General features: G+C 42.3%; 1 protein-coding gene across 4 annotated transcripts in view; it reads left to right on the top strand.

Annotated features, from left to right (window-relative positions):
* The window catches only part of grid2ipa (glutamate receptor, ionotropic, delta 2 (Grid2) interacting protein, a), a 163,554-nt gene that overhangs the window by 92,739 nt on the left and 43,182 nt on the right, over positions 1-27,633 (top strand). For 3 of the 4 annotated variants that reach the window (XM_061885231.1, XM_061885233.1, XM_061885235.1), the window contains 6 exons: positions 3,381-3,450; positions 10,860-11,156; positions 11,217-11,368; positions 13,705-13,857; positions 20,411-20,517; positions 20,652-20,799. In XM_061885231.1, the coding sequence (XP_061741215.1) occupies positions 3,381-3,450; positions 10,860-11,156; positions 11,217-11,368; positions 13,705-13,857; positions 20,411-20,517; positions 20,652-20,799 (927 nt within the window). The remainder of the gene's footprint in view (positions 1-3,380; positions 3,451-10,859; positions 11,157-11,216; positions 11,369-13,704; positions 13,858-20,410; positions 20,518-20,651; positions 20,800-27,633) is intronic. The other variant, XM_061885234.1, reaches the window with a different exon arrangement.

Genomic DNA, 27,633 nt, shown 5'->3' on the forward strand with positions numbered 1-27,633 from the left:
AATTTGACACACACATCAGGACTGGCCAACATTGCGATTTGATTAAAAAAAAAACTAACCTCAAAACTAAAAATTTCGCTCTAGCGACCCCTAGGAAAAAAACAGATAAAACAACATGAAACAAACACCTTTATGTAGGTCTCACTTAGACCTAAATTTAATACACTGACATCCTTCAGCAAAAATCAACAGAAGTTTGCAATTCCCCCTTCAAAACAAAAGTTTTGTAAAAACACTCACCTTTGCCTCTTTGAGCTGTAATTTGACCCGCTTAACATGCTTCAAAACTCACCAAATTTGACACACACATCAGGACTGGCCAACATTGCGATTTGATAAAAAAAAAACTAACCTCAAAACTAAAAATTTCGCTCTAGGTACCCCTAGGAAAAAAACAGATAAAACAACATGAAACAAAAACCTTTATGTAGGTCTCACTTAGACCTAAATTTAATACACTGACATCCTTCAGCAAAAATCAACAGAAGTTTGCAATTCCCCCTTCAAAACAAAAGTTTTGTAAAAACACTCACCTTTGCCTCTTTGAGCTGTAATTTGACCCCCTTAACATGCTTCAAAACTCACAGAAGACTCACAAAAATTGCAATCTAATCAAAAAAACCTAACCCCAAAACTCAAAATTGCGCTCTAGCACCTCTAGGAATAAAACACAGACAAATTTGCTCTTAGGAAGAAAACACAGACAAAACTGCCTGTAACTTCCAGTAGGATTGTCGTAGAGACATGAAACAAAACCTCTATGTAGGTCTCACTTAGTCCTACATTTCATATATTGACAACCCCCTGCAAAAATCAACAGGAAGTTTGCAATTCCCCCTTCAAAACAAAAGTTTTGTAAAAACGCTCACCTTTACCTCTTTGAGCTGTAATTTGACCCCCTTAACACGTTTCAAAACTCACCAAACTGGACACACACATCAGGACTGGCGAAAATTGCAATCTAAACAAAAAACCTAACCCCAAAACTCAAAATTGCGCTCTGGCGCCTCTAGGAATAAAACACAGACAAATTTGCTCTTAGGAAGAAAACACGGACAAAACTGCCTGTAACTTCCAGTAGGAATGTCATAGGGACATGAAACAAAACCTCTATGTAGGTCTCACTTAGTCCTATATTTCATATATTGACAACCACCAGCAAAAATCAACAGGAAGTTTGCAATTCCCCCTTCAAAACAAAAGTTTTGTAAAAACACTCACCTTTGCCTCTTTGAGCTGTAATTTGACCCCCTTAAATTGTTTCAAAACTCACCAAACTGGACACACACATCAGGACTGGCGGAAATTGCAATCTAAACAAAAAACCTAACCCCAAAACTCAAAATTGCGCTCTGGCGCCTCTAGGAATAAAACAGACAAATTTGCTCTTAGGAAGAAAACACGGACAAAACTGCCTGTAACTTCCAGTAGGAATGTCATAGGGACATGAAACAAAACCTCTATGTAGGTCTCACTTAGTCCTATATTTCATATATTGACAACCCCCAGCAATAATTAACAGGAAGTTTGCAATTCCCCCTTCAAAACAAACGTTTTGTAAAAACGCTCACCTTTACCTCTTTGAGCTGTAATTTGACCCCCTTAACACGTTTCAAAACTCACCAAACTGGACACACACATCAGGACTGGCGAAAATTGCAATCTAAACAAAAAACCTAACCCCAAAACTCAAAATTGCGCTCTGGCGCCTCTAGGAATAAAACACAGACAAATTTGCTCTTAGGAAGAAAACACGGACAAAACTGCCTGTAACTTCCAGTAGGAATGTCATAGGGACATGAAACAAAACCTCTATGTAGGTCTCACTTAGTCCTATATTTCATATATTGACAACCACCAGCAAAAATCAACAGGAAGTTTGCAATTCCCCCTTCAAAACAAAAGTTTTGTAAAAACACTCACCTTTGCCTCTTTGAGCTGTAATTTGACCCCCTTAAATTGTTTCAAAACTCACCAAACTGGACACACACATCAGGACTGGCGGAAATTGCAATCTAAACAAAAAACCTAACCCCAAAACTCAAAATTGCGCTCTGGCGCCTCTAGGAATAAAACAGACAAATTTGCTCTTAGGAAGAAAACACGGACAAAACTGCCTGTAACTTCCAGTAGGAATGTCATAGGGACATGAAACAAAACCTCTATGTAAGTCTCACTTAGTCCTACATTTCATATATTGACAACCCCCAGCAATAATTAACAGGAAGTTTGCAATTCCCCCTTCAAAACAAACGTTTTGTAAAAACTGGTCACCTTTTTCTTTTTTTTTTTTAAATCATCTCCTCTGAGCGGGGTTGTCGTGTCGGCTTCAAACTACCACAGGAGAGAGATTGAACCCTTCTGATTAAAAGTTGATGAAAGATTTTTAATTACTGCTACGGTTTTGGTTTTATCAGCCTTCAAACAACCGCTGCGCTGAAAACCATTTCAAAGATGTCCGCCGTGAGGGAGGGAGACGGGGTTTTTTTTCCCCGTTTTTTTCCGTATCGTCTGCTGCTGGTGCGCACGCACCAACATTCGTGAGGGAGGGGCTGTGATCGTCTATACCAAGAGGGCTGCCAGGTTCCGTAGCTAAGCCGGTATGTTTTAAAGTTGTCGTTTGCCTGCATATCGTAAAAACAACCGTCCAACATTTTATAACTAACTGTAAACTTATAGGTGCCGACCATCAGGGCCGAGTTGCGTCGATATTAAGATATCACGCCGAGTTGGTAAATTTATCTGTTTGCTAATAGTAGCTACTAGCCATGTATTTTCAATGGGCGGTTAGCATCGGGTTTTTCTAACTTATATCTGTCAGTAGGCACGTTATGGAAGGTAAAAACTACAACATTTATAGTAAAAAGTAGTGTATAGTTCTAACTTATATCTGTCAGTAGGCACGTTATGGAAGGTAAAAACTACAATATAATACAAAGTAGTGTGTTGTCAGCCACTTCCATATTGACTCGGTCCCGTCCATCGCTGCTTGCAACTTTAATTTAAAATGTATTTTATGTTGATAAAGTCAGGAAATATGTACCTGGACACATGAGGACTTTGAATATGACCAATGTATGATCCTGTAACTACTTGGTACAGTTCGAACAGTAACACTATGTTTCAATATAGGAAAATAAAACACCGTCATTTAATCAATTGATTCCTTTCCCCCGCCACCACTGCACTATTTCATTACAAATGACATGATGACATCACATTGGCACCTACTGGACCCTCCTTACACCACAAGTAGATTGCCAACCTCTGCCAAGCACCGTGGTTGACCCTTGAGCTTTCAATATTGATAAAAATTATTATTTTTGCCCATCACTGTGCATACCTCACACAATTATCTTTTCTTGTATTTTCTTGTGAAGGGAGTGCAGCAGACAAAGCGGGTCTAAAGCCGGGTGACCGCATCCTGTTTCTCAATGGACTTGACATGAGGTAAGAGTTTTGCAAAGGTAAAATGTGAACACACATTTAAGTAGGAGTTGGGGGGTGAGTTTGGACACACCTTCTTTTTAATTTCAATAGCATGACAAAGTGTGTCCGTACTTTTGAGATTAGTAGATAATTAGAATATGAATTAACTTAAATGTGGGGGGAAAAAACAGATTTTTGATAACATAATTTAATTGTGCAATATAGGCTGTGGAGGGGGGCGTGGCCTGTGGGCCTGCAGCGGAACGGTGTTGTGCCAGGACCGGCCTCGAAGTCAGCAACAGGTGCATAGATGGCCCAGGTGGGCCTTGTTATCTAATCACGCGTCGCCCTGTATAAGCAGCAGCCGAGAGGAGAGAGGTTGTCGGAGCGAGAGCGAGACTGACGGAGCCAACAAGACAGTCGCTGGAAAGCAACGGCTTTTGCGAGCCAGCCACCAACAGATAATAATAATAATAATGGATTAGATTTATATCGCGCTTTTCTATTGTTATATACTCAAAGCGCTCACAGAGAAGTGAGAACCCATCATTCATTCACACCTGGTGGTGGTAAGCTACATCTGTAGCCACAGCTGTCCTGGGGTAGACTGACGGAAGCATGGCTGCCAGTTTGCGCCTACGGCCCCTCCGACCACCACCAATCATTCATTCATCATTCATTCACCGGTGTGAGCGGCACCGGGTGCAAAGGGTGAAGTGTCCTGCCCAAGGACACAACGGCAGCGACTTTGATGTCAATAGGTGGGAAGCGAACCTATTGGGCCGCTGATGTTAGCCATGTCACTCCCACCTGCTGGTGGCTGACCGCTGTCACCGCCGCGAACACGCTCGCAAAAACCGTCAAGGGGTCGGTTTCCTTCGCCTCAGGTGGTCCGGCCATGTTGGGCGCCAAATTTTGGAGGTTGTGCTCCCGTTGGGTCCTCCAGGCCTCCAAGCTCCGACACGAGAGCCCGGGTTAGGGTTACAATACAGCTTTATTTTGTAAATATTGCCGCAGGTGGCTTTCCATCAACTGGGTCTGTCAGTCTCGCTCTCCCCCAGCTCCGACAACCTCTCTCCTCCTGGCTGCTGCTTAAACAGGGCGACAGGTGATTAGATAACAAGGCCCACCTGGGCCATCTATGCACCTGTCGCTGACTTTGAGGCCCATCTGGGCCATTTATGCACCTGTCGCTGACTTTGAGGCTGGTCTTGCAACACCCCATTCCACTGCAGGCCACACACCCCTCCACATAGATATATAATCAATATATTTGTTAGACCGCTTTATGTATTTCATAACTTTTGTGTTTACGTAATTGCATTTTCAATTATTTAATGACACTTTTTTTTTTCATTTAAAGATGCCCACCATTTGAATACATTTATTTCATTTGGCTCTCTTATCATTGATACCATGAATTTTAAAAAAGGGGTTGAGCTAAATACTTTTTGATTTGTTGCAAACTTTGCAGATAATGTGCTAATTGCAAATGATGTACAAAGCAAACTATGACAACAATTCTTCTCAACAAAAGAGTAGAAATATATCCTGAGAGGAAAATCTAATTTAAAACATTTGTATGCACGTACTACACTTAAAATCTTTAGTATATCCATATGTGGACTTCAATTATGGAATGGATGAACCAAAACAATCCAACAAAGCACCAATATAGACTTAGACTTGTCATTAACATTTGAAGTTTACAGTACAGATAAGACCTCAATTTTGTTGCATTAGCTGGTTGTAGTGCAGGATAAAAGCTCAATAATAATAATAAATAAATAGATTACTGTACAGATTTGCACTTTTAAAAATGCATCCACGTTTATGGATGTATGTTATATTGTCTTTATATTCCAGCCAGTTAATCCATTTTGGGGATGAATTGAGGGGATTATTATGATGCGTTCAAGAGTCTTACAGCCTGAGGGAAAAAGCTGTTACGGAACCTGGAGGTTCTGCTACGGAGGCTGCGGAACCTCTTTCTAGAGTCCAGCAGTGAAAACAGTCCTTGGTGGGGATGGGAGGAGTCTCTGCAGATTTTCTTTTTGAGAGACTGTTCAAACTCCTTGCCAGGTTCAAACACTGATGACATCTATTAAACAAGACAAGAAGCAAGGGATTAAACAGAGACATAATTCAATTCAGCCCAATTGAGGAGAAACGCGTACCCTTGTACAGTATCGTCCTACGCTCTGACGAAAGATTGTCCGCCTCTTTTATTTGGACTTTCCTTGATCACATGGCAACAGCTGTTTCTAAGGGAGGGGGGTCGTAAACAGCCCTCGCCTTTTGGTTACAAAACCGTTCAAAGAAAAGGTTGTGAAACAGTTCAAAGAAAAGGTGCCTGGAGGGGCGTCAGGCCCTGCTTCCTCTCCGCTTTGTAAATCTCGGGTCAAGACAAAATCTTCCTGTGGGTTACAATAGAAGAAAGAAACTGACACCCTCATGTCGCTTCCTATCCTACACACTGGAGTTTTACAAGCCTTTTGCAAAGACAGCTGTTGTCCTCTCGCCGGGAACTCATGGCAACACAAAGTTGTGTGATAACTTAGCTACAATTATTCTGACATTTTTTTTATTTTTTTTTATTTTTTTTTTCATAAATGTCTGTAATGATCATGTCAATGAGGGATTTGAAATGTCACTATTATTGATACTGTTGTCGATAATATTCATTTTTGTTTGACTGCTTTTTGGATTGTTTTGTGTCTTGTTTGTGTGTCCTCTCACTTGCTCTGTTTATCGAAGTGTGACGTGAATTCTATTTACATAGCACTTTTCTCTAGTGACTCAAGGTGAAGTGAATTGAAAAACTTCAAAAGATAAAACAAGCCACTGGGAACTGATTTTTATTGTTTTTAACCCTTTTGAAATGGTGATAATGTTCCCCTTTAAGGCAGTGTCTCCAAGGTGCCCTCTTACTATTGTTGTTAAGCTGAAATTCAAGAGTGATTATCCCCGGAGGAGCACTGACACCGGGGGTCTCCTGGAAAAATCCAGGGTATAAAAGTATGACGCTGTAAAGTGCCATCCATGTAAAACTTGCGCGCCGCACCAACATAAAACTTTCACATCAAGGTGCTGGCTGTAAAATAACGTCTGGCGGGCCGCGTGTTTGAGACCCCTGATATAGTCAATCAATCAATCAATCAATGTTTATTTATATAGCCCCGAATCACAAATGTCTCAAAGGACTGCACAAATCATTACGACTACAACATCCTCGGAAGAACCCACAAAAGGGCAAGGAAAACTCACACCCAGTGGGCAGGGAGAATTCACATCCAGTGGGACGCCAGTGACAATGCTGACTATGAGAAACCTTGGAGAGGACCTCAGATGTGGGCAACCCCCCCCCTGTAGGGGACCGAAAGCAATGGATGTGGAGCGGGTCTAACATGATACTGTGAAAGTTCAATCCATAGTGGCTCCAAGACAGCAGCGAGAGTTCAGTTCAAGCGGATCCAAGACAGCAGCGAGAGTCCCGTCCACAGGAAACCATCCCAAACGGAGGCGGATCAGCAGCGTAGAGATGTCCCCAACCGATACAGGCGAGCGGTCCATCCTGGGTCTCGACTCTGGACAGCCAGTACTTCATCCATGGTCATCGGACCGGACCCCCTCCACAAGGGAGGGGGGGACAGAGGAGAAAAAGAAAAGAAGCGGCAGATCAACTGGTCTAAAAAGGAGGTCTATTTAAAGGCTAGAGTATACAGATGAGTTTTAAGGTGAGACTTAAATGCTTCTACTGAGGTGGCATCTCGAACTGTTACCGGGAGGGCATTCCAGAGTACTGGAGCCCGAAATGAAAACGCTCTATAGCCCGCAGACTTTTTTTGGGCTCTAGGAATCACTAATAAGCCGGAGTCTTTTGAACGCAGATTTCTTGCCGGGACATATGGTTGATGTAGATGCCCATATCTGCTGTTCAGATTTACTTTACAAAAGATGTTTTTTAGAGGTTTTGTGGGAGAAATAGAGAGCCCCCATTGACGGACTATTTATTTATTTACGACTTAACATGTATAAAATGAAAACGTGTTTGTGTCTTATATAGGGATTGTAAATGTTAAACAGTGCATCTCCGTAGAATTTTTTCATATTTGCAGTATGACTGATATAATCATATGGTCAGAGTGCAGAAGTGTTACTACCGTGACGTCACTCTCCGAAAAAGATTATTGAAGACTAGGAGTGTGGGGAAAAATAGATTGTATGACGTCACAGGGAGATGGACAGTGGCATCGCAAATAGGGAAAATCAAGAACTTTAAAGCTTTTTTTTTAGGGATATTCCGGGAGGTGTAAAATTTTGAAAAAAAACTTTGAAAAATAAAACAATCCACTGGGAACTGATTTGTATTGTTTTTAACTAGGGATGCACCGAAATGAAAATTTGTGGCTGAAGCCGAATAAAATTTAAACGCTTGGCCGAATACCGAATAATGAATGCAGTTTTTCACAATTTTTTAATATTGCATAAATAGCCTAGAATAAATATTTAGACATGTTTTTCAAATAAAGTAATTTTTTTTATTGAATATTGACATTTTTTTAATATTCCAGTAGTCTTTGCTTTTCAAAAAAAGCACAAGGTTTTTCATTTATATTAGGCCTTCAAACAAAACATGCATTCCCCAAAAAAAATAAAGTGCATTAAAGTGGATAAACCCACAACAAATGAATTATTGTCCTTTTGGCAAAAGTCTGCTTAGCCACAGTAGATATGCTAATAATGTAAACAGAAGGCTCAAGTGAATCTCAATAAGTGTGTGCATGTAACCTCATACACTTATACAGGTAGCCTACACAACAGGCTAATAATGTACACAGAGGCCCCACTAAATCTCAATAAGTGTGTGCTTGTAACCTCATACACTTATACAGGTAGCCTACACAACAGGCTAATAATGTAAACAGAAGGCTCAAGTAAATCTCAATAAGTGTGTGCTTGTAACCTCATACACTTATACAGGTAGCCTACACAACAGGCTAATAATGTAAACAGAGGCCCCACTAAATCTCAATAAGTGTGTGCTTGTAACCTCATACACTTATACAGGTAGCCTACACAACAGGCTAATAATGTAAACAGAAGGCTCAAGTAAATCTCAATAAGTGTGTGCTTGTAACCTCATACACTTATACAGGTAGCCTACACAACAGGCTAATAATGTAAACAGAAGGCTCAAGTAAATCTCAATAAGTGTGTGCTTGTAACCTCATACACTTATACAGGTAGCCTACACAACAGGCTAATAATGTAAACAGAGGCCCCACTAAATCTCAATAAGTGTGTGCTTGTAACCTCATACACTTATACAGGTAGCCTACACAACAGGCTAATAATGTAAACAGAGGCCCCACTAAATCTCAATAAGTGTGTGCATGTAACCTCATACACTTATACAGGTAGCCTACACAACAGGCTAATAATGTAAACAGAAGGCTCAAGTAAATCTCAATAAGTGTGTGCTTGTAACCTCATACACTTATACAGGTAGCCTACACAACATGCTAATAATGTAAACAGAGGCCCCACTAAATCTCAATAAGTGTGTGCATGTAACCTCATACACTTATACAGGTACACAACATATCCCAACGTCACTGCACGTTGGTTGATTGCGTCACCGCCTCCAAAAATTGCGTCACACGCCACTATTCGGCCTTGTTTTTAACTCATTCCACCGATGGCCGAATGTGGCTTTTTTTGCCATATTCGGCCGAATATATTCAGTTACCAATTAATCGGTGCATCCCTAGCATTTATTTATTGTAACAGTAAAATGTTGCAATAATAAAATCCCATAAAATGTAAGCATGATCTAAAAAAAAAAAGTATAACAATTTAAAAAAATATATTTTATGCTTTTTCTAAACAAAACAAGTAAGATTTTTATTTTTTAATAATCTCAATTTAAGGGGATTTTTGTTAGGTGTACTGTATATATAGTATATTGTGTGTATATAGTATATTGTGTGTATATATATATGTAGAATATATTTATTTTATTCATATATTAGATATATAATATACGATATATATTATATTATTTATTATTATTAATGTCTATTGCATAATGTCTATTCATTGATCCCCAAGGATCAATGAAGTACTTTCTATTTTATTCTATGAATTTGAACAAAAAAGGTGATCTTCAACTAAGAAACTAAAGTTTTGATTTATTGTCCTGATCACAATCACTCAAGGTTAAATCCAACTCTTATAATATTATATATTTAGCTTGATCAGCCTCTATATAAAATTAGTCATTTCCAACAATGAGCTACTTAAGCACAGTTACACAAAAAACATTTAAGTGTGTGCTTGTAACCTCATACACTTATACAGGTAGCCTACACAACAGGCTAATAATGTAAACAGAAGGCTCAAGTAAATCTCAATAAGTGTGTGCTTGTAACCTCATACACTTATACAGGTACACAACATTGTAACCTCATACACTTATACAGGTAGCCTACACAACAAGCTAATAATGTAAACAGAGGCCCCACTAAATCTCAATAAGTGTGTGCATGTAACCTCATACACTTATACAGGTAGCCTACACAACAGGCTAATAATGTAAACAGAGGCCCCACTAAATCTCAATAAGTGTGTGCATGTAACCTCATACACTTATACAGGTAGCCTACACAACAGGCTAATAGTGTAAACAGAAGGCTCAAGTAAATCTCAATAAGTGTGTGCATGTAACCTCATACACTTATACAGGTAGCCTACACAACAGGCTAATAATGTAAACAGAGGCCCCACTAAATCTCAATAAGTGTGTGCATGTAACCTCATACACTTATACAGGTAGCCTACACAACAGGCTAATAATGTAAACAGAGGACCCACTAAATCTCAATAAGTGTGTGCTTGTAACCTCATACACTTATACAGGTAGCCTACACAACAGCCTAATAATGTAAACAGAGGCCCCACTAAATCTCAATAAGTGTGTGCTTGTAACCTCATACACTTATACAGGTAGCCTACACAACAGGCTAATAATGTAAACAGAAGGCTCAAGTAAATCTCAATAAGTGTGTGCTTGTAACCTCATACACTTATACAGGTAGCCTACACAACAGGCTAATAATGTAAACAGAGGCCCCACTAAATCTCAATAAGTGTGTGCATGTAACCTCATACACTTATACAGGTACACAACATATCCCAACGTCACTGCACGTTGGTTGATTGCGTCACCGCCTCAAAAACTTGCGTCACACGCCACTATTCGGCCTTGTTTTTAACTCATTCCACCGAAGGCCGAATGTGGCTTTTTTTGCCAAATTCGGCCGAATATATTCGGTTACCGATTAATCGGTGCATCCCTATTTTTAACCCTTTTGAAATTGTAATAATGTTCCCCTTTAAAAGTCTAACTTGTGTGCCTGGTGGTATAGAACCTCCTCCCACGAGAAGGTGGTGTCCATGCTTCAGGGAAGCGGCGCCATGCCCACCCTGGTGGTGGAGGACGGCATGGCCTCGTTCTCCCTGTCGGAGCAGGACCTGGTGGGCGGCGGCCTGGCCACGGAGCGCGCTCGCTCCCCCGTGCTCAGCTCCCTGCAGTGGGTGGCCGACATCCTTCCCTCCAGCATCCGAGTTCAGGGCCGCACCTTCGGGCAGCAGCTGGAGCACCTGCTGACCGTCCAGGAGAAGTACACCATCTGCAAGGCCCTGGAGAACTTCTTCCAGCACAGGTGAGGGAGAAGAAGCTGCAGAAAGGGTGGAAATTGTTCTAATGTTTTTTTTTTTTTTAGAAATGTCGACACGCTGATCGTGGATGTGTTCCCCGTTCTGGATACTCCGGCCAAACAGGTGATCTGGCAATTTGTTTACCAGCTGCTGACGTATGAAGAGCAGGAACACTGCCAGGGCAAGATCTCACGCTTTCTTGGATTCAAGGCGACAGGTGAGAGTGCACCTTTTTGACTTTTCCAAGCTTTCATGTACGCTATATTGCCAAAAGTATTTGGCCACCTGCCTTGACTCACATATGACCTTGAAGTGCCATCCCATTCCCAACCCATAGGCTTCAATATGATTTGAGCAGCTATTACAGCTTCAACTCTCCTGGGAAGGCTGTCCACAAGGTTGCAGAGTGTGTTTATAGGGATTTTCCACCATTCTTCCAAAGCGCATTGGTGTCTTGGTGGAGAAGGCCTGGCTCTCACTCTCCGTTCTAATTCGGGTTCAGGTCAGGACTCTGTGCAGGCCAGTCAAGTTCATCCCCACCAGACTCTGTCATCCGTGTCTTTATGGACCTTGCTTTGTGTGCACTGGTGCACATTCGTGTTGGAAGAGGAAGGGGCCCGCTCCAAACTGGTTCCCACAAGGTTGGCAGCATGGATTTAACCAATTTTTTTTGGGTATACTGGAGCATTCAAAGTTCATTTAACTGGAACTAAGGAGCCAATCCCAACTCCTGAAATACGACCCTGCACCATAATTCCTCCTCCACTAAATGTTCTATCGGGTTCAGGTCAGGACTCTGTGCAGGCCAGTCAAGTTCATCCACACCAGACTCTGTCATCCGTGTCTGTATGGACCTTGCTTTGTGTGCACTGGTGCACATTTGTGTTGGAAGAGGAAGGGGCCCGCTCCAAACTGGTTCCCACAAGGTTGGCAGCACGGATTTAACCATATTTTTTTTGGTATACTGGAGCATTCAAAGTTCATTTAACTGGAACTAAGGAGCCAATCCCAACTCCTGAAATACAACCCTGCACCATAATTCCTCCTCCACTAAATGTTCTATCGGGTTCAGGTCAGGACTCTGTGCAGGCCAGTCAAGTTCATCCACACCAGACTCTGTCATCCGTGTCTTTATGGACCCTGCTTTGTGCACTGGTGCACATTCGTGTTGGAAGAGGAAGGGGCCCGCTCCAAACTGGTTCCCGCAAGGTTGGGAGCATGGATTTAACCAAATTTTTTTTTTGGTATACTGGAGCATTCAAAGTTCATTTAACTGGAACTAAGGAGCCAATCCCAACTCCTGAAATACGACCCTGCACCATAATTCCTCCTCCACTAAATGTTCTATCGGGTTCAGGTCAGGACTCTGTGCAGGCCAGTCAAGTTCATCCACACCAGACTCTGTCATCCGTGTCTTTATGGACCTTGCTTTGTGCACTGGTGCACATTCGTGTTGGAAGAGGAAGGGGCCCGCTCCAAACTGGTTCCCGCAAGGTTGGGAGCATGGATTTAACCAAATTTTTTTGGGTGTACTGGAGCATTCAAAGTTCATTTAACTGGAACTAAGGAGCCAATCCCAACTCCTGAAATACGACCCTGCACCATAATTCCTCCTCCACTAAATGTTCTATCGGGTTCAGGTCAGGACTCTGTGCAGGCCAGTCAAGTTCATCCACACCAGACTCTGTCATCCGTGTCTTTATGGACCTTGCTTTGTGTGCACTGGTGCACATTCGTGTTGGAAGAGGAAGGGGCCCGCTCCAAACTGGTTCCCACAAGGTTGGCAGCATGGATTTAACCAAATTTTTTTGGGGGTATACTGGAGCATTCAAAGTTCATTTAACTGGAACTAAGGAGCCAATCCCAACTCCTGAAATACGACCCTGCACCATAATTCCTCCTCCACCAAATGTCACACTCGGCACAGTCCGAAATGTAGGGTTCTCCTGGCAACCTCCAAACCCAGACTGGTCCATCAGATTGCCAGGTGGAAATGTGTGATGTCTCCGCTACTCTAGAGTCCAGTGGCGATGTCCTTTACACCACTGCATCCCACGTTTTGCATTGGACTTGGTGATTTATGGCTTAGATGCAGCTGCTCGGCCATGGAAACCCATTCCATGAAGCTCTCTGCGTACTGTTTGTGGGCTAATTGGAAGGTCACATGAAGTTTGGAGCTCTGTAGTTGCTGTTGTTCCCAAACTCTTCACTTTTCTCATAATAAAGCCGACAGTTGACTTTGGAATATTTAGGAGCGAGGAAATTTCCCGTCTGGATTTGTTGCACAGGTGGCATCCTGTGACAAATCCACGCTGGAAATCACTGAAAGTGGCCCATTCTTTCATTAATGTTTATAGAATCCGTCTCCATGCTTAAATTCTTGATTTTATACACAAGTGATTAAGACGCCTGATTCTCATCATTTGGATGGCTGGCCAAACACTTTTGGCAATATAGTGTACCTTGAAGGTCCTCAAGTGATTCTCTGGGCAAGATCCGGTCGGGCGCTTGGGGGGCCCCTGTGTTTGTTCCCAACATGTGTGTGTGTTCCAGTTCCACCACCACCACCTCCTCCCCTTCCTCCAGAACCCGAGGTTGAGCCCCATCGCCGTAGCAGCTCCGTGAGGGTAACGGGCACCACGTACAGGAGCAGTGTGAGGGGGCGGAGCTCTGATGACCTGGTCATTGGCACGCACTTGGGCATGGGTACAGAACCTCACAACCTTTAATACAAATACTTTTTATACAACTCGCCTATTATTATTACTAAGGAACAACATGACAACCACATTACAATAAGATGTTCATTATTGCTAACTAACAATAATATTATTAACTAACAACATACAATAAGATGTTCAGTTTTGATTGACACTGTTAGACCGGTGTTATGGTTTTGCCCCAAATATAAGATAGAACAGGAAGAAAGAGAAAATATTCTGTTAATATCAATGAAATAACAACTACCGTATTTCCTTGAATTGCCGCCGGGTGCATAGTCTGCCCCTGCCTTGAATTACTGCCGGGTCAAACTCGCTTCGCAAAACAATTAGCGCATGCTTAGCATTACCGCCGGGTCAAACTCGTCACGTCACGAGTGACACTTCCCCTGTCATCATTTTCAAAATGGAGGAGGCTGAGTTCAATACCGGTAATTTGAAATCGCATAAAGGGAAGAAGAGTAAGAGCTATTCAGTAGGATTTAAGGTCCAAGCTATTGAATATGCTAAAAAGAAAAGTAAGCAGCTATGTTTTATTAATATACCGTAGCTGCGTGTGTCAAATATGAGTCATTAAATGACTGCCGCCTCCTGGTGGTAGAGGGCGCTAGTTATCCTTCTTGCGACTACTCGGCTGCAGAAGAAGTGACAATTAGTGCTGGGACGGATATGACGGACCTTTTAGGACGTAACACTCCCATGCTGGCTATGTAAACAACGGGGCTGAAATAAAGCATGTTCTAGTCCTAAATACCCAGTGTATTATTTACACAATAACACTTCATGGTGGCAGCGGTGGGATAAAAAGATCACCCACGGAGCAGAACGGGAGGGGGAGTTGTCCGAGGATAATTCTGTCGTCGCCCGCACTTGAGGAGCCGAGCTAACTGATAGCAGTTTTCTAAACTGGACTTTCAATCAAAGCAGGAGGTAATAAAGGAAGATCTCCATGGAGACAGAGAGACTTTTAAAACTGAAGAAAGATAAGGAAGACTTCTATAAACAAGTTATCGATACTTTTGAGCAGAAGGATCTCGAATGGACTTCATTTATAAGTAAAGGTAAGACCATAATAACGTTTTTTTTAATTAAATATGCTTTTCGTGATGTATCCTTACATCACACTCAAATGTTTAGTACATGCCTTTGGTAAGTGCCGTAGTGAGAAGAGATTTTAAAATAATTAGTGCCCAGGCGACAATTCAAGGAAATACGCTTATAGATGACAATAAAAATATCTAATATTTCTTAGCTGCTCAGTAAACAGAGAAAAGCTCTGGTTTGCCGGGGCGGAAGCCTTTATTTGTTCATTAATTAGCTAAATACTTTTAATTTTCACATGCCCAGCAGCCTCTGTCACCCTCTCGTGACAAACTATTTGTATATAGCTTTAATTTCGCCATTTCCCACATACAGTGGTGGTCAAAAGTTGACATACACTTGTAAAGAACATGATGTCATGGCTGTGTCACGCCAAATTTCTTCCCCCCTACAGAAACCTCCCCCCCATTTACTTCCGGGGTCATGATTAATACAGACATTTCGATAACGCTATATTATAAAAATACAGACGTTTTGTTAACACTATATTATAAAAAAATTGAAAAAACAATTTACAAACACAAGCTATGGGATGACGTAAGAGGAAAGGTGAAGAAATGTGACCCCGGAAGTAAATGCGTCATCCCATAGCCTGGGTTTGTAAATTGTTTTTTTAATTTATTTTTCTATAATAAAGCGTTAACAAAACGTCTGTCTTTTTTATAATATAGCGTTATATTTTTATAATATAGCGTTAACAAAACGTCTGTATTTATCATGGGGGGAAGAAATTTGGCGTGACAGCTGTCTTGAGTTTCCGATCATTTCAACAACTCTTTTTTTTTTTTTTTTTTTTGGGTGATAGTGATTGAAGCTACATACAAAAAACGTTCATGAAGTTTGAATAATACACTTTACTTATAAGGCACCTTTCTGGGCACTCAAGGATACCGTACAAAATCAAAACAATAAAATTGGATAAAAACGACAACAAAGATAGTTAAGATAAGATGATTACAGTGAATAAGCAGTCAGGAATAGGTGTGTTTTGAGTCTTGTTTTCAAGAGGGATATTGAGTCTAAGTAATCTACGTCACAGCAGCTCAGACGAGGCACCAAGCAGTGTGGGTGGGGAGCGTTTCCCCCGAGTGTTTCCAGAGCCTGAAATGTGGGTGTCAGGGACAGACGTGAAAGGAGATTTTTTGACAAGAAAGTTTTAAAGCTTAGTGATGTATCAAATATAACAGATAGTAGGTGGGGTTTTTTTACCCTTCACGTTCATATTTCGCTGTGTTTGTTGCATTTGGCTTGATTGTAAAATATGTCGATTGATTCATATGTTTTCAATATTCAGGGTTTTATCCTTCATAGAAAAACTAAAAATTCCATTCTGTTTTTAAAACGGTCTGTCATAACGTTTTTAGCATTCAATCAGACTTTATTGTGAGGTTTTGCATTAGTTTTGCTAAAAATAGATACACCGGCCCCCAGACACATTTTTTTTCTCTAAATTTGGCCCCCGAATCAAAATAATTGCCCAGGCCTGTTTTACACCCTTGTAAATTCAAGCTTTATTCTTGTAAAATGATCTCTTATTCAGTTAAGTCTTTATTTTGGAAAAAAAAAACGTGATGGTAATCTGGTGACATCATGACTTGTTTTTATCAAATTCAACTTTATTCTCATGCAAATAGAAAAATTGAGATGACAATTTCTCGATTATTCTCTCAATACCGGAATAATGTTGCCTAACGTTGGACTTGAATCTTACCTAAATTGAAATATATCAGCTAATTTCTCTTTCGACTTGAATAACATTATTTTATTTGGTTATTTATTTTCAACAATGTTTATTGTTTTTGGCCGATTTTGCTTTTTAAAGTCAATTATTGAGGTGTTTCTTATATTTTTAAAAGGTAAACCAAGCATTATTATTTTTTGTAGAAGCTGAATTATTATACAGTTGTTCTATTAGTTCTTACCTGATTGTGCAGAGTATCTTTATTTTTAATTAGAGATGTCCGATAATGTCAGAACGCCGATATTATCAACTGATAAATGCTTTAAAATGGAATGTCGGAAATTAACGGTATTGGTTTCAAAAAGTCAAATTTATGACTTTTTAAAACGCCGCTGTAAGGAGTGATACACGGATGTAGGGAGAAGTATGTGGGTCGGTATAGCTCGGTTGGTAGAGCGGCCGTGCCAGCAACTTGAGGGTTGCAGGTTCGATTCCCGCTTCCGCCATCCTAGTCACTGCCGTTGTGTCCTTGGGCAAGACACTTTACCCACCTGCTCCCAGTGCCACCCACACTGCTTTAAATGTAACTTAGATATTGGGTTTCACTATGTAAAGTGCTTAGAGTCACTAGAGAAAAGCGCTATATAAATATAATTCACTTCACTTCACTACAGTCGTACTTGCCGACCCTCCCCATTTTCTCCGGAAACTCCAGAACTTCAGTGCCCCTCCCGAAAATCTCCCAGGGCAACCATTCTCCCGAATTTCTCCCAATTTCCCCCCATTCAACAATATTGGGGTCGTGCCTTAAAGGCACTGCCCTCTACGACTTTTCACACACACAAGTGAGTGCAAGGCATACTTGGTCAACAGCCATACAGGTCACACTGAGGGTGGCCGTATAAACAACTTTAACACTGTTACAAATATGCGCCACACTGTGAACCCACACCAAACAAGAAAGACAAACACATTTCGGGAGAACATCCGCACTGTAACACAACATGATGGGGCGGTATAACTCAGTTGGTAGAGCCGCCGTGCCAGCAACTTGAGGGTTGCAGGTTCAATCCCCGCTTCCGCCATCCTAGTCACTGCCGTTGTGTCCTTGGGCAAGACACTTGACCCACCTGCTCCCAGTGCCACCCACACTGCTTTAAATGGAACTTAGATATTGGGTTTCACTATGTAAAGTGCTTTGAGTCATGATGGAGATAGACATCTACATATATCCATATTTAAGAGTTATTTCTTTCTAAAGAATGCCAAACACATTTCGGGAGAAGGTTCAAGGTTTTATTTGTCACATGCAGAGTACACCACAGTGAAATGCTTTTTTCCATGCTCTTCAGATATTGCGTACAGGGGGATCCAAACACTACTTGCAGAATCTAATACACTATATACAAAAAATACAAACATTCGAGTAGCTCTGATGTACATTAATTACAAGACAATAAATTACAAGACAGAACATCCGCACCGGAACACAACATAAACACAACAGCACAAATACCACAAAACCCTTGCAGCACTAACTCTTCCGGGACATTACAATATATACCCCCCCCCCCCCCCCCCTGCTAACCTCTTCATGCTGTCTCAGGGAGAGCATGTACCAAATTTCCAAGCTGCTGTTTTGAGGCATGTTAAAAATAATAATGCACTTTATGACTTCAATAATAAATATGGCAGTGCCATGTTGGAACTTTTTTTTTACAGAACTTTTTATTTATTTTGGAAAACCTTTGTTGTTTAATGCATCCAGCGGGGCATCACAACAAAATTAGGCATAATAATGTGTTCATTCCACGACTGTACAGTGGGGCAAAAAAGTATTTAGTCAGCCAGCGATTGTGCAAGTTCTCCCACTTCAAATGATGACAGAGGTCTGTCATTTTCATCATAGGTACACTTCAACTGGGAGAGACAGAATGTGGAAAAAAAATCCAAGACTTCACATTGTAGGAATTTTAAAGAATTTATTTGTAAATTATGGTGGAAAATAAGTATTTGGTCAACCATTCGAAGGAGGTTTTGGCTCCAAATCTCACGATACATGGCCCCATTCATTCTTTCCTTAACACGGATCAATCGTCCTGTCCCCTTAGCAGAAAAACAGCCCCAAAGCATGATGTTTCCACCCCCATGCTTCACAGTAGGTATGGTGTTCTTGGGATGCAACTCAGTATTCTTCTTCCTCCAAACACCACCAGTTGAGTTTATACCAAAATGGATACATGGATGATACAGCAGAGGATTGGGAGAATGTCATGTGGTCAGATGAAACCAAAATAGAACTTTTTGGTATAAACTCAACTGGTGGTGTTTGGAGGAAGAAGAATACTGAGTTGCATCCCAAGAACACCATACCTACTGTGAAGCATGGGGGTGGAAACATCATGCTTTGGGGCTGTTTTTCTGCTAAGGGGACAGGACGATTGATCCGTGTTAAGGAAAGAATGAATGGGGCCATGTATCCTGAGATTTGCACCAATCAATCAATGTTTATTTATATAGCCCCAAATCACAAATGTCTCAAAGGACTGCACAAATCATTACGACTACAACATCCTCGGAAGAACCCACAAAAGGGCAAGGAAAACTCACACCCAGTGGGCAGGGAGAATTCACATCCAGTGGGACGCCAGTGACAATGCTGACTGAGAAACCTTGGAGAGGACCTCAGATGTGGGCAACCCCCCCCTCCAGGGGACCGAAAGCAATGGATGTGGAGCGGGTCTAACATGATACTGTGAAAGTTCAATCCATAGTGGCTCCAACACAGCCGCGAGAGTTCAGTTCAAAGCGGATCCAAGACAGCAGCGAGAGGAAACCATCCCAAGTGGAGGCGGATCAGCATCGTAGAGATGTCCCCAACCGATACACAGGCGAGCGGTCCATCCTGGGTCTCGACTCTGGACAGCCGGTACTTCATCCATGGTCATCGGACCGGACACCCTCCACAAGGGAGGGGGGGACAGAGGAGAAAAAAGAAAAGAAGCGGCAGATCAACTGGTCTAAAAAGGGAGTCTATTTAAAGGCTACAGTATACAGATGAGTTTTAAGGTGAGACTTAAATGCTTCTACTGAGGTAGCATCTCGAACTGTTACCGGCAGGGCATTCCAGAGTACTGGAGCCCGAACGGAAAACGCTCTATAGCCCGCAGACTTTTTGGGGGCTCTAGGAATCACTAATAAGCCGGAGTCTTTTGAAGGCAGATTTCTTGCCGGGACATACGGTACAATACAATCGGCAAGATAGGATGGAGCTAGACCGTGTAGTATTTTATACGTAAGTAGTAAAACCTTAAAGTCACATCTTAAGTGCACAGGAAGCCCGTGCAGGCGTAATATGATCAAATAAATTCTTTAAAATTCCTACAATGTGAATTCCTGGATTTTTTCCCCCACATTCTGTCTCTCCCAGTTGAAGTGTACCTATGATGAAAATGACAGACCTCTGTCATCATTTTAAGTGGGAGAACTTGCACAATCGCTGGCTGACTAAATACTTTTTGCCCCACTGTATTTATCAGAATCCGTAATTAAGAGTTGGAGAATAAAAAAAGCCATTATCGGACATCTCTATTTTTAATAAATAGATAAAAAAAAGACCTAAGCTCAGTCTTGAATTCCAAGAATCGACCCCAATCAGCTGTAAAAGCGAACCATCACACAGCATGATCGCTTCCCTCCCGGTCAGAAAATGAGAGAGTCCTGAGTCCGGCTCATTTTAACGGCTGAATTACTTTAGGCTACCGTGCAGACTCGCTAATGGAGGCTGGCATGAGGTTGGCACCTGGAGAAAGACAGTCAGGAGACGGTACTTCCCTCCCCGAGACTCCCAACAACCTCACCAATGTACGTACCGCTCCCGCCTTCACGTCCGCTGCAGGACAAATTTGAATACATCACAAAATGTATCCAGCATCATTTTTTTTGATTATTTTTTTTTAGTCTCACTCTGGTCTCTTTGTACATTTCCACCACGCCAGCTATCAGCCGTGTACGCTGAACTGGAGAACATGTACTCGGCCAAGAGATCCAAGTCTCTGAAGACTCGCCCTCCTCCTGCCCCTGAGACTTTGCTGGATCTGGACCCTCCGTCCCGCCCTGCTTCCCCTCCCATGCGTGCTCACACAGGTAGCCAAGAGGACCTTATTCTTCAGTTATTGCATGCAGCATGATGCTTTATTTTTATTTGATCAGGAGCTAGACCAGGGAGGGTACAGGAGATGGAATAATGATGAAGGTCTGCAGTAAATCCGCAAGCTGCTAACCCATTTTTGAGTAGCCTTTAAATGTTTGCCGATGAAGGTACTTTGTTACACATAAAGCATTTCAGTTTTGTTTTTTTATTTACCTTTTAATTGATACAAGTAGCTGGAGCAGCTCACATGGAGGATGTGGTGATGGTGGAATCGGAACAAGGAAACACGCAGAACAGGTTTTGTGTTTCGGTCAAAGTCCAAATGACCGATTGTGCAAGTTCTCCCACTTAAAATGATGACAGAGGTCTGTCATTTTCATCATAGGTACACTTCAACTGTGAGAGACAGAATGTGAAGAAAAAAAAATCTAGGAATTTTTAAAGAATTAATTTGTAAATGATGGTGGAAAATAAGTATTTGGTCAACCATTCAAAGCTCTCACTGATGGAAGGAGGTTTTGGCTCCAAATCTCAGGATACATGGCCCCATTCATTCTTTCCTTAACACGGATCAATCGTCCTGTCCCCTTAGCAGAAAAACCGCCCCAAAGCATGATGTTTCCACCCCTACGCTTCACAGTAGGTATGGTGTTCTTGGGATGCAACATACATGGATGATACAGCAGAGGATTGGGAGAATGTCATGTGGTCAGATGAAACCAAAATAGAACTTTTTGGTGTAAAATCAACTGGTCGTGTTTGGAGGAACAAGAATACTGAGTTGCATCCCAAGAACACCATACCTACTGTGAAGCATGGGGGTGGAAACATCATGCTTTGGGGCTGTTTTCCTGCTAAGGGGACAGGACGATTGATCCGTGTTAAGGAAAGAATGAATCGGGCTGTCACGCCAAAAACCTTCCCCCCGGAAGAAACTACTTGAAGGACCCCAATGAGGGCGGAAGGACCTTTAAGCAGCTCACACAGCTGCCTGTTTTAAAAGCATTATAATTGGCTGATTGTCATAGGTGAAAAATAACGGTGAGGAAAAAATATTAGCATTTCAGCATGCTAACCTGTCAAGCTATTTTTGTTTTGCTAATTTTGCAGCTGCAACCCTTAAGAGTCATAGAACTTGGTATCGTCACGCCCTCATTGGGGTCTTTCATGCATTGGAGGGGCTGTCACGCCAAATTTCTTCCGGGGGGAAGGTTTTTGTAGGGGGGAAGAAACAGAATAAGAAAACAAAATCCAGGAATTCACATTGTAGGAATTTTAAATTTATTTGTAAATGATGGTGGAAAATAAGTATTTGGTCAACCATTCGAAGGAGGTTTTGGCTCCAAATCTCACGATACATGGCCCCATTCATTCTTTCCTTAACACGGATCAATCGTCCTGTCCCCTTAGCAAAAAAACAGCCCCAAAGCATGATGTTTCCACCCCCATGCTTCACAGTAGGTGTGGTGTTCTTGGGATACAACTCAGTATTCTTCTTCCTCCAAACACCACCAGTTGAGTTGATACCAAAATGGATACATGGATGATACAGCAGAGGATTGGGAGAATGTCATGTGGTCAGATGAAACCAAAATAGAACTTTTTGGTATAAACTCAACTGGTGGTGTTTGGAGGAAGAAGAATACTGAGTTGCATCCCAAGAACACCATACCTACTGTGAAGTATGGGGGTGGAAACATCATGCTTTGGAGCTGTTTTTCTGCTAAGGGGACAGGACGATTGATCCGTGTTAAGGAAAGAATGAATGGGGCCATGTATCCTGAGATTTGGAGCCAAAACCTCCTTCCATCAATGTTACCAAGGCATGATACCAAAAATGTAAAAAGTCTTGTACAAAACCAGTGTAGTTGTCACATTGTGTAAATTGTAAATAAAAAGAGAATACAATGATTTGATAATCTTTTTCAACTTATATTCAATTGAATAGACTGCAAAGACAACTTATTTCATGCTCACACTGAGAAACTTCATTTTTTTGTTGTTGCAAATAATCTTTAACTTGGAATTTAATGGTAGCAAGTTAGCAACACATTTTTACCAGTGTGTTACATGGCCTTTCCTTTTAACAATACTCAGTAAACGTCTGGGAACTGAGGAAACACATTTTTGAAGTGGAATTCATTCCCATTCTTACCTGATGTACTTTTTAAGTTGTTCAACAGTCCAGGGTCTCCCTTGTGCTATTTTAGGCTTCATAAAGTGCCAGGTCTGGACTACAGGCAGGCCCGTCTAGTACCCGCACTCTTTTACTACGAAGCCACGCTGTTGTAACACGTGGCTTGGCATTGTCTTGCTGAAATAATCAGGGGCGTCCATGATAACGTTGCTTGGATGACAACATATGTTGCTCCAAAACCTGTATGTACCTTTCAGCATTAATGGTGCCTTCACAGATGTGTAAGTTACCCATGTCTTGTTCACTAATACACCCCCATACCATCACACATGTGTAAGTTACCCATGCCTTGGGCACTAATACACCCCCATACCATCACACATGTGTAAGTTACCCATGTCTTGGGCACTAATACACCCCCATACCATCACACATGTGTAAGTTACCCATGTCTTGGGCACTAATACACCCCCATACCATCACACATGTGTAAGTTACCCATGCCTTGGGCACTAATACACCCCCATACCATCACACATGTGTAAGTTACCCATGTCTTGGGCACTAATACACCCCCATACCATCACACATGTGTAAGTTACCCATGCCTTGGGCACTAATACACCCCCATACCATCACACATGTGTAAGTTACCCATGTCTTGTTCACTAATACACCCCCATACCATCACACATGTGTAAGTTACCCATGTCTTGTTCACTAATACACCCCCATACCATCACACATGTGTAAGTTACCCATGTCTTGGGCACTAATACACCCCCATACCATCACACATGTGTAAGTTACCCATGTCTTGGGCACTAATACACCCCCATACCATCACACATGTGTAAGTTACCCATGCCTTGTTCACTAATACACCCCCATACCATCACACATGTGTAAGTTACCCATGCCTCGGGCACTAATACACCCCCATACCATCACACGTGTAAGTTACCCATGTCTTGTTCACTAATACACCCCCATACCATCACACATGTGTAAGTTACCCATGTCTTGTTCACTAATACACCCCCATACCATCACACATGTGTAAGTTACCCATGTCTTGTTCACTAATACACCCCCATACCATCACACATATGTAAGTTACCCATGTCTTGTTCACTAATACACCCCCATACCATCACACATGTGTGAGTTACCCATGCCTTGTTCACTAATACACCCCCATACCATCACACATGTGTAAGTTACCCATGCCTTGTTCACTAATACACCCCCATACCATCACACATGTGTAAGTTACCCATGTCTTGTTCACTAATACACCCCCATACCATCACACATGTGTAAGTTACCCATGTCTTGTTCACTAATACACCCCCATACCATCACACATGTGTAAGTTACCCATGTCTTGGGCACTAATACACCCCCATACCATCACACATGTGTAAGTTACCCATGCCTTGGGCACTAATACACCCCCATACCATCACACATGTGTAAGTTACCCATGTCTTGTTCACTAATACACCCCCATACCATCACACATGTGTAAGTTACCCATGTCTTGGGCACTAATACACCCCCATACCATCACACATGTGTAAGTTACCCATGTCTTGGGCACTAATACACCCCCATACCATCACACATGTGTAAGTTACCCATGTCTTGTTCACTAATACACCCCCATACCATCACACATGTGTAAGTTACCCATGTCTTGTTCACTAATACACCCCCATACCATCACACATGTGTAAGTTACCCATGTCTTGGGCACTAATACACCCCCATACCATCACACATGTGTAAGTTACCCATGTCTTGTTCACTAATACACCCCCATACCATCACACATGTGTAAGTTACCCATGTCTTGGGCACTAATACACCCCCATACCATCACACATGTGTAAGTTAGTCATGTCTTGGGCACTAATACACCCCCATACCATCACACATGTGTAAGTTACCCATGTCTTGTTCACTAATACACCCCCATACCATCACACATGTGTAAGTTACCCATGTCTTGGGCACTAATACACCCCCATACCATCACACATGTGTAAGTTACCCATGTCTTGTTCACTAATACACCCCCATACCATCACACATGTGTAAGTTACCCATGCCTTGGGCACTAATACACCCCCATACCATCACACATGTGTAAGTTACCCATGCCTTGGGCACTAATACACCCCCATACCATCACACATGTGTAAGTTACCCATGCCTTGGGCACTAATACACCCCCATACCATCACACATGTGTAAGTTACCCATGCCTTGGGCACTAATACACCCCCATACCATCACACATGTGTAAGTTACCCATGTCTTGTTCACTAATACACCCCCATACCATCACACATGTGTAAGTTACCCATGTCTTGTTCACTAATACACCCCCATACCATCACACATGTGTAAGTTACCCATGTCTTGTTCACTAATACACCCCCATACCATCACACATGTGTAAGTTACCCATGTCTTGGGCACTAATACACCCCCATACCATCACACATGTGTAAGTTACCCATGCCTTGGGCACTAATACACCCCCATACCATCACACATGTGTAAGTTACCCATGCCTTGGGCACTAATACACCCCCATACCATCACACATGTGTAAGTTACCCATGCCTTGGGCACTAATACACCCCCATACCATCACACATGTGTAAGTTACCCATGCCTTGGGCACTAATACACCCCCATACCATCACACATGTGTAAGTTACCCATGTCTTGTTCACTAATACACCCCCATACCATCACACATGTGTAAGTTACCCATGTCTTGTTCACTAATACACCCCCATACCATCACACATGTGTAAGTTACCCATGTCTTGTTCACTAATACACCCCCATACCATCACACATGTGTAAGTTACCCATGTCTTGGGCACTAATACACCCCCATACCATCACACATGTGTAAGTTACCCATGCCTTGGGCACTAATACACCCCCATACCATCACACATGTGTAAGTTACCCATGCCTTGGGCACTAATACACCCCCATACCATCACACATGTGTAAGTTACCCATGCCTTGGGCACTAATACACCCCCATACCATCACACATGTGTAAGTTACCCATGCCTTGGGCACTAATACACCCCCATACCATCACACATGTGTAAGTTACCCATGTCTTGTTCACTAATACACCCCCATACCATCACACATGTGTAAGTTACCCATGCCTTGGGCACTAATACACCCCCATACCATCACACATGTGTAAGTTACCCATGTCTTGTTCACTAATACACCCCCATACCATCACACATGTGTAAGTTACCCATGCCTTGGGCACTAATACACCCCCATACCATCACACATGTGTAAGTTACCCATGCCTTGGGCACTAATACACCCCCATACCATCACACATGTGTAAGTTACCCATGCCTTGGGCACTAATACACCCCCATACCATCACACATGTGTAAGTTACCCATGTCTTGGGCACTAATACACCCCCATACCATCACACATGTGTAAGTTACCCATGTCTTGGGCACTAATACACCCCCATACCATCACACATGTGTAAGTTACCCATGTCTTGTTCACTAATACACCCCCATACCATCACACATGTGTAAGTTACCCATGCCTTGGGCACTAATACACCCCCATACCATCACACATGTGTAAGTTACCCATGCCTTGGGCACTAATACACCCCCATACCATCACACATGTGTAAGTTACCCATGCCTTGGGCACTAATACACCCCCATACCATCACACATGTGTAAGTTACCCATGCCTTGGGCACTAATACACCCCCATACCATCACACATGTGTAAGTTACCCATGTCTTGGGCACTAATACACCCCCATACCATCACACATGTGTAAGTTACCCATGCCTTGGGCACTAATACACCCCCATACCATCACACATGTGTAAGTTACCCATGTCTTGTTCACTAATACACCCCCATACCATCACACATGTGTAAGTTACCCATGCCTTGTTCACTAATACACCCCCATACCATCACACATGTGTAAGTTACCCATGTCTTGGGCACTAATACACCCCCATACCATCACACATGTGTAAGTTACCCATGCCTTGGGCACTAATACACCCCCATACCATCACACATGTGTAAGTTACCCATGCCTTGGGCACTAATACACCCCCATACCATCACACATGTGTAAGTTACCCATGCCTTGGGCACTAATACACCCCCATACCATCACACATGTGTAAGTTACCCATGTCTTGGGCACTAATACACCCCCATACCATCACACATGTGTAAGTTACCCATGTCTTGGGCACTAATACACCCCCATACCATCACACATGTGTAAGTTACCCATGTCTTGTTCACTAATACACCCCCATACCATCACACATGTGTAAGTTACCCATGCCTTGGGCACTAATACACCCCCATACCATCACACATGCTGGCTTTTACACTTTGCACCTAGAACAATCCGGATGGTTCTTTTCCTCTTTGGTCCGGAGGACACGACATCCACAGTTTCCAAAAACAATTCAAATTGTGGACTCGTTAGACCACAGAGCACTTTTCCACTTTGCATCAGTCCACAAAGCCAGCGGCGTTTCTGGGTGTTGTTGATAAATGGCTTTGGCTTTGCCTAGTACAGTTTTAACTTGCCCTTACAGATGTAGCGACCAACTGTAATTATTGACAG

Source organism: Nerophis ophidion, linkage group LG23 (genome assembly GCF_033978795.1).
Source record: "Nerophis ophidion isolate RoL-2023_Sa linkage group LG23, RoL_Noph_v1.0, whole genome shotgun sequence".
Lineage (NCBI taxonomy): Eukaryota > Metazoa > Chordata > Actinopteri > Syngnathiformes > Syngnathidae > Nerophis > Nerophis ophidion.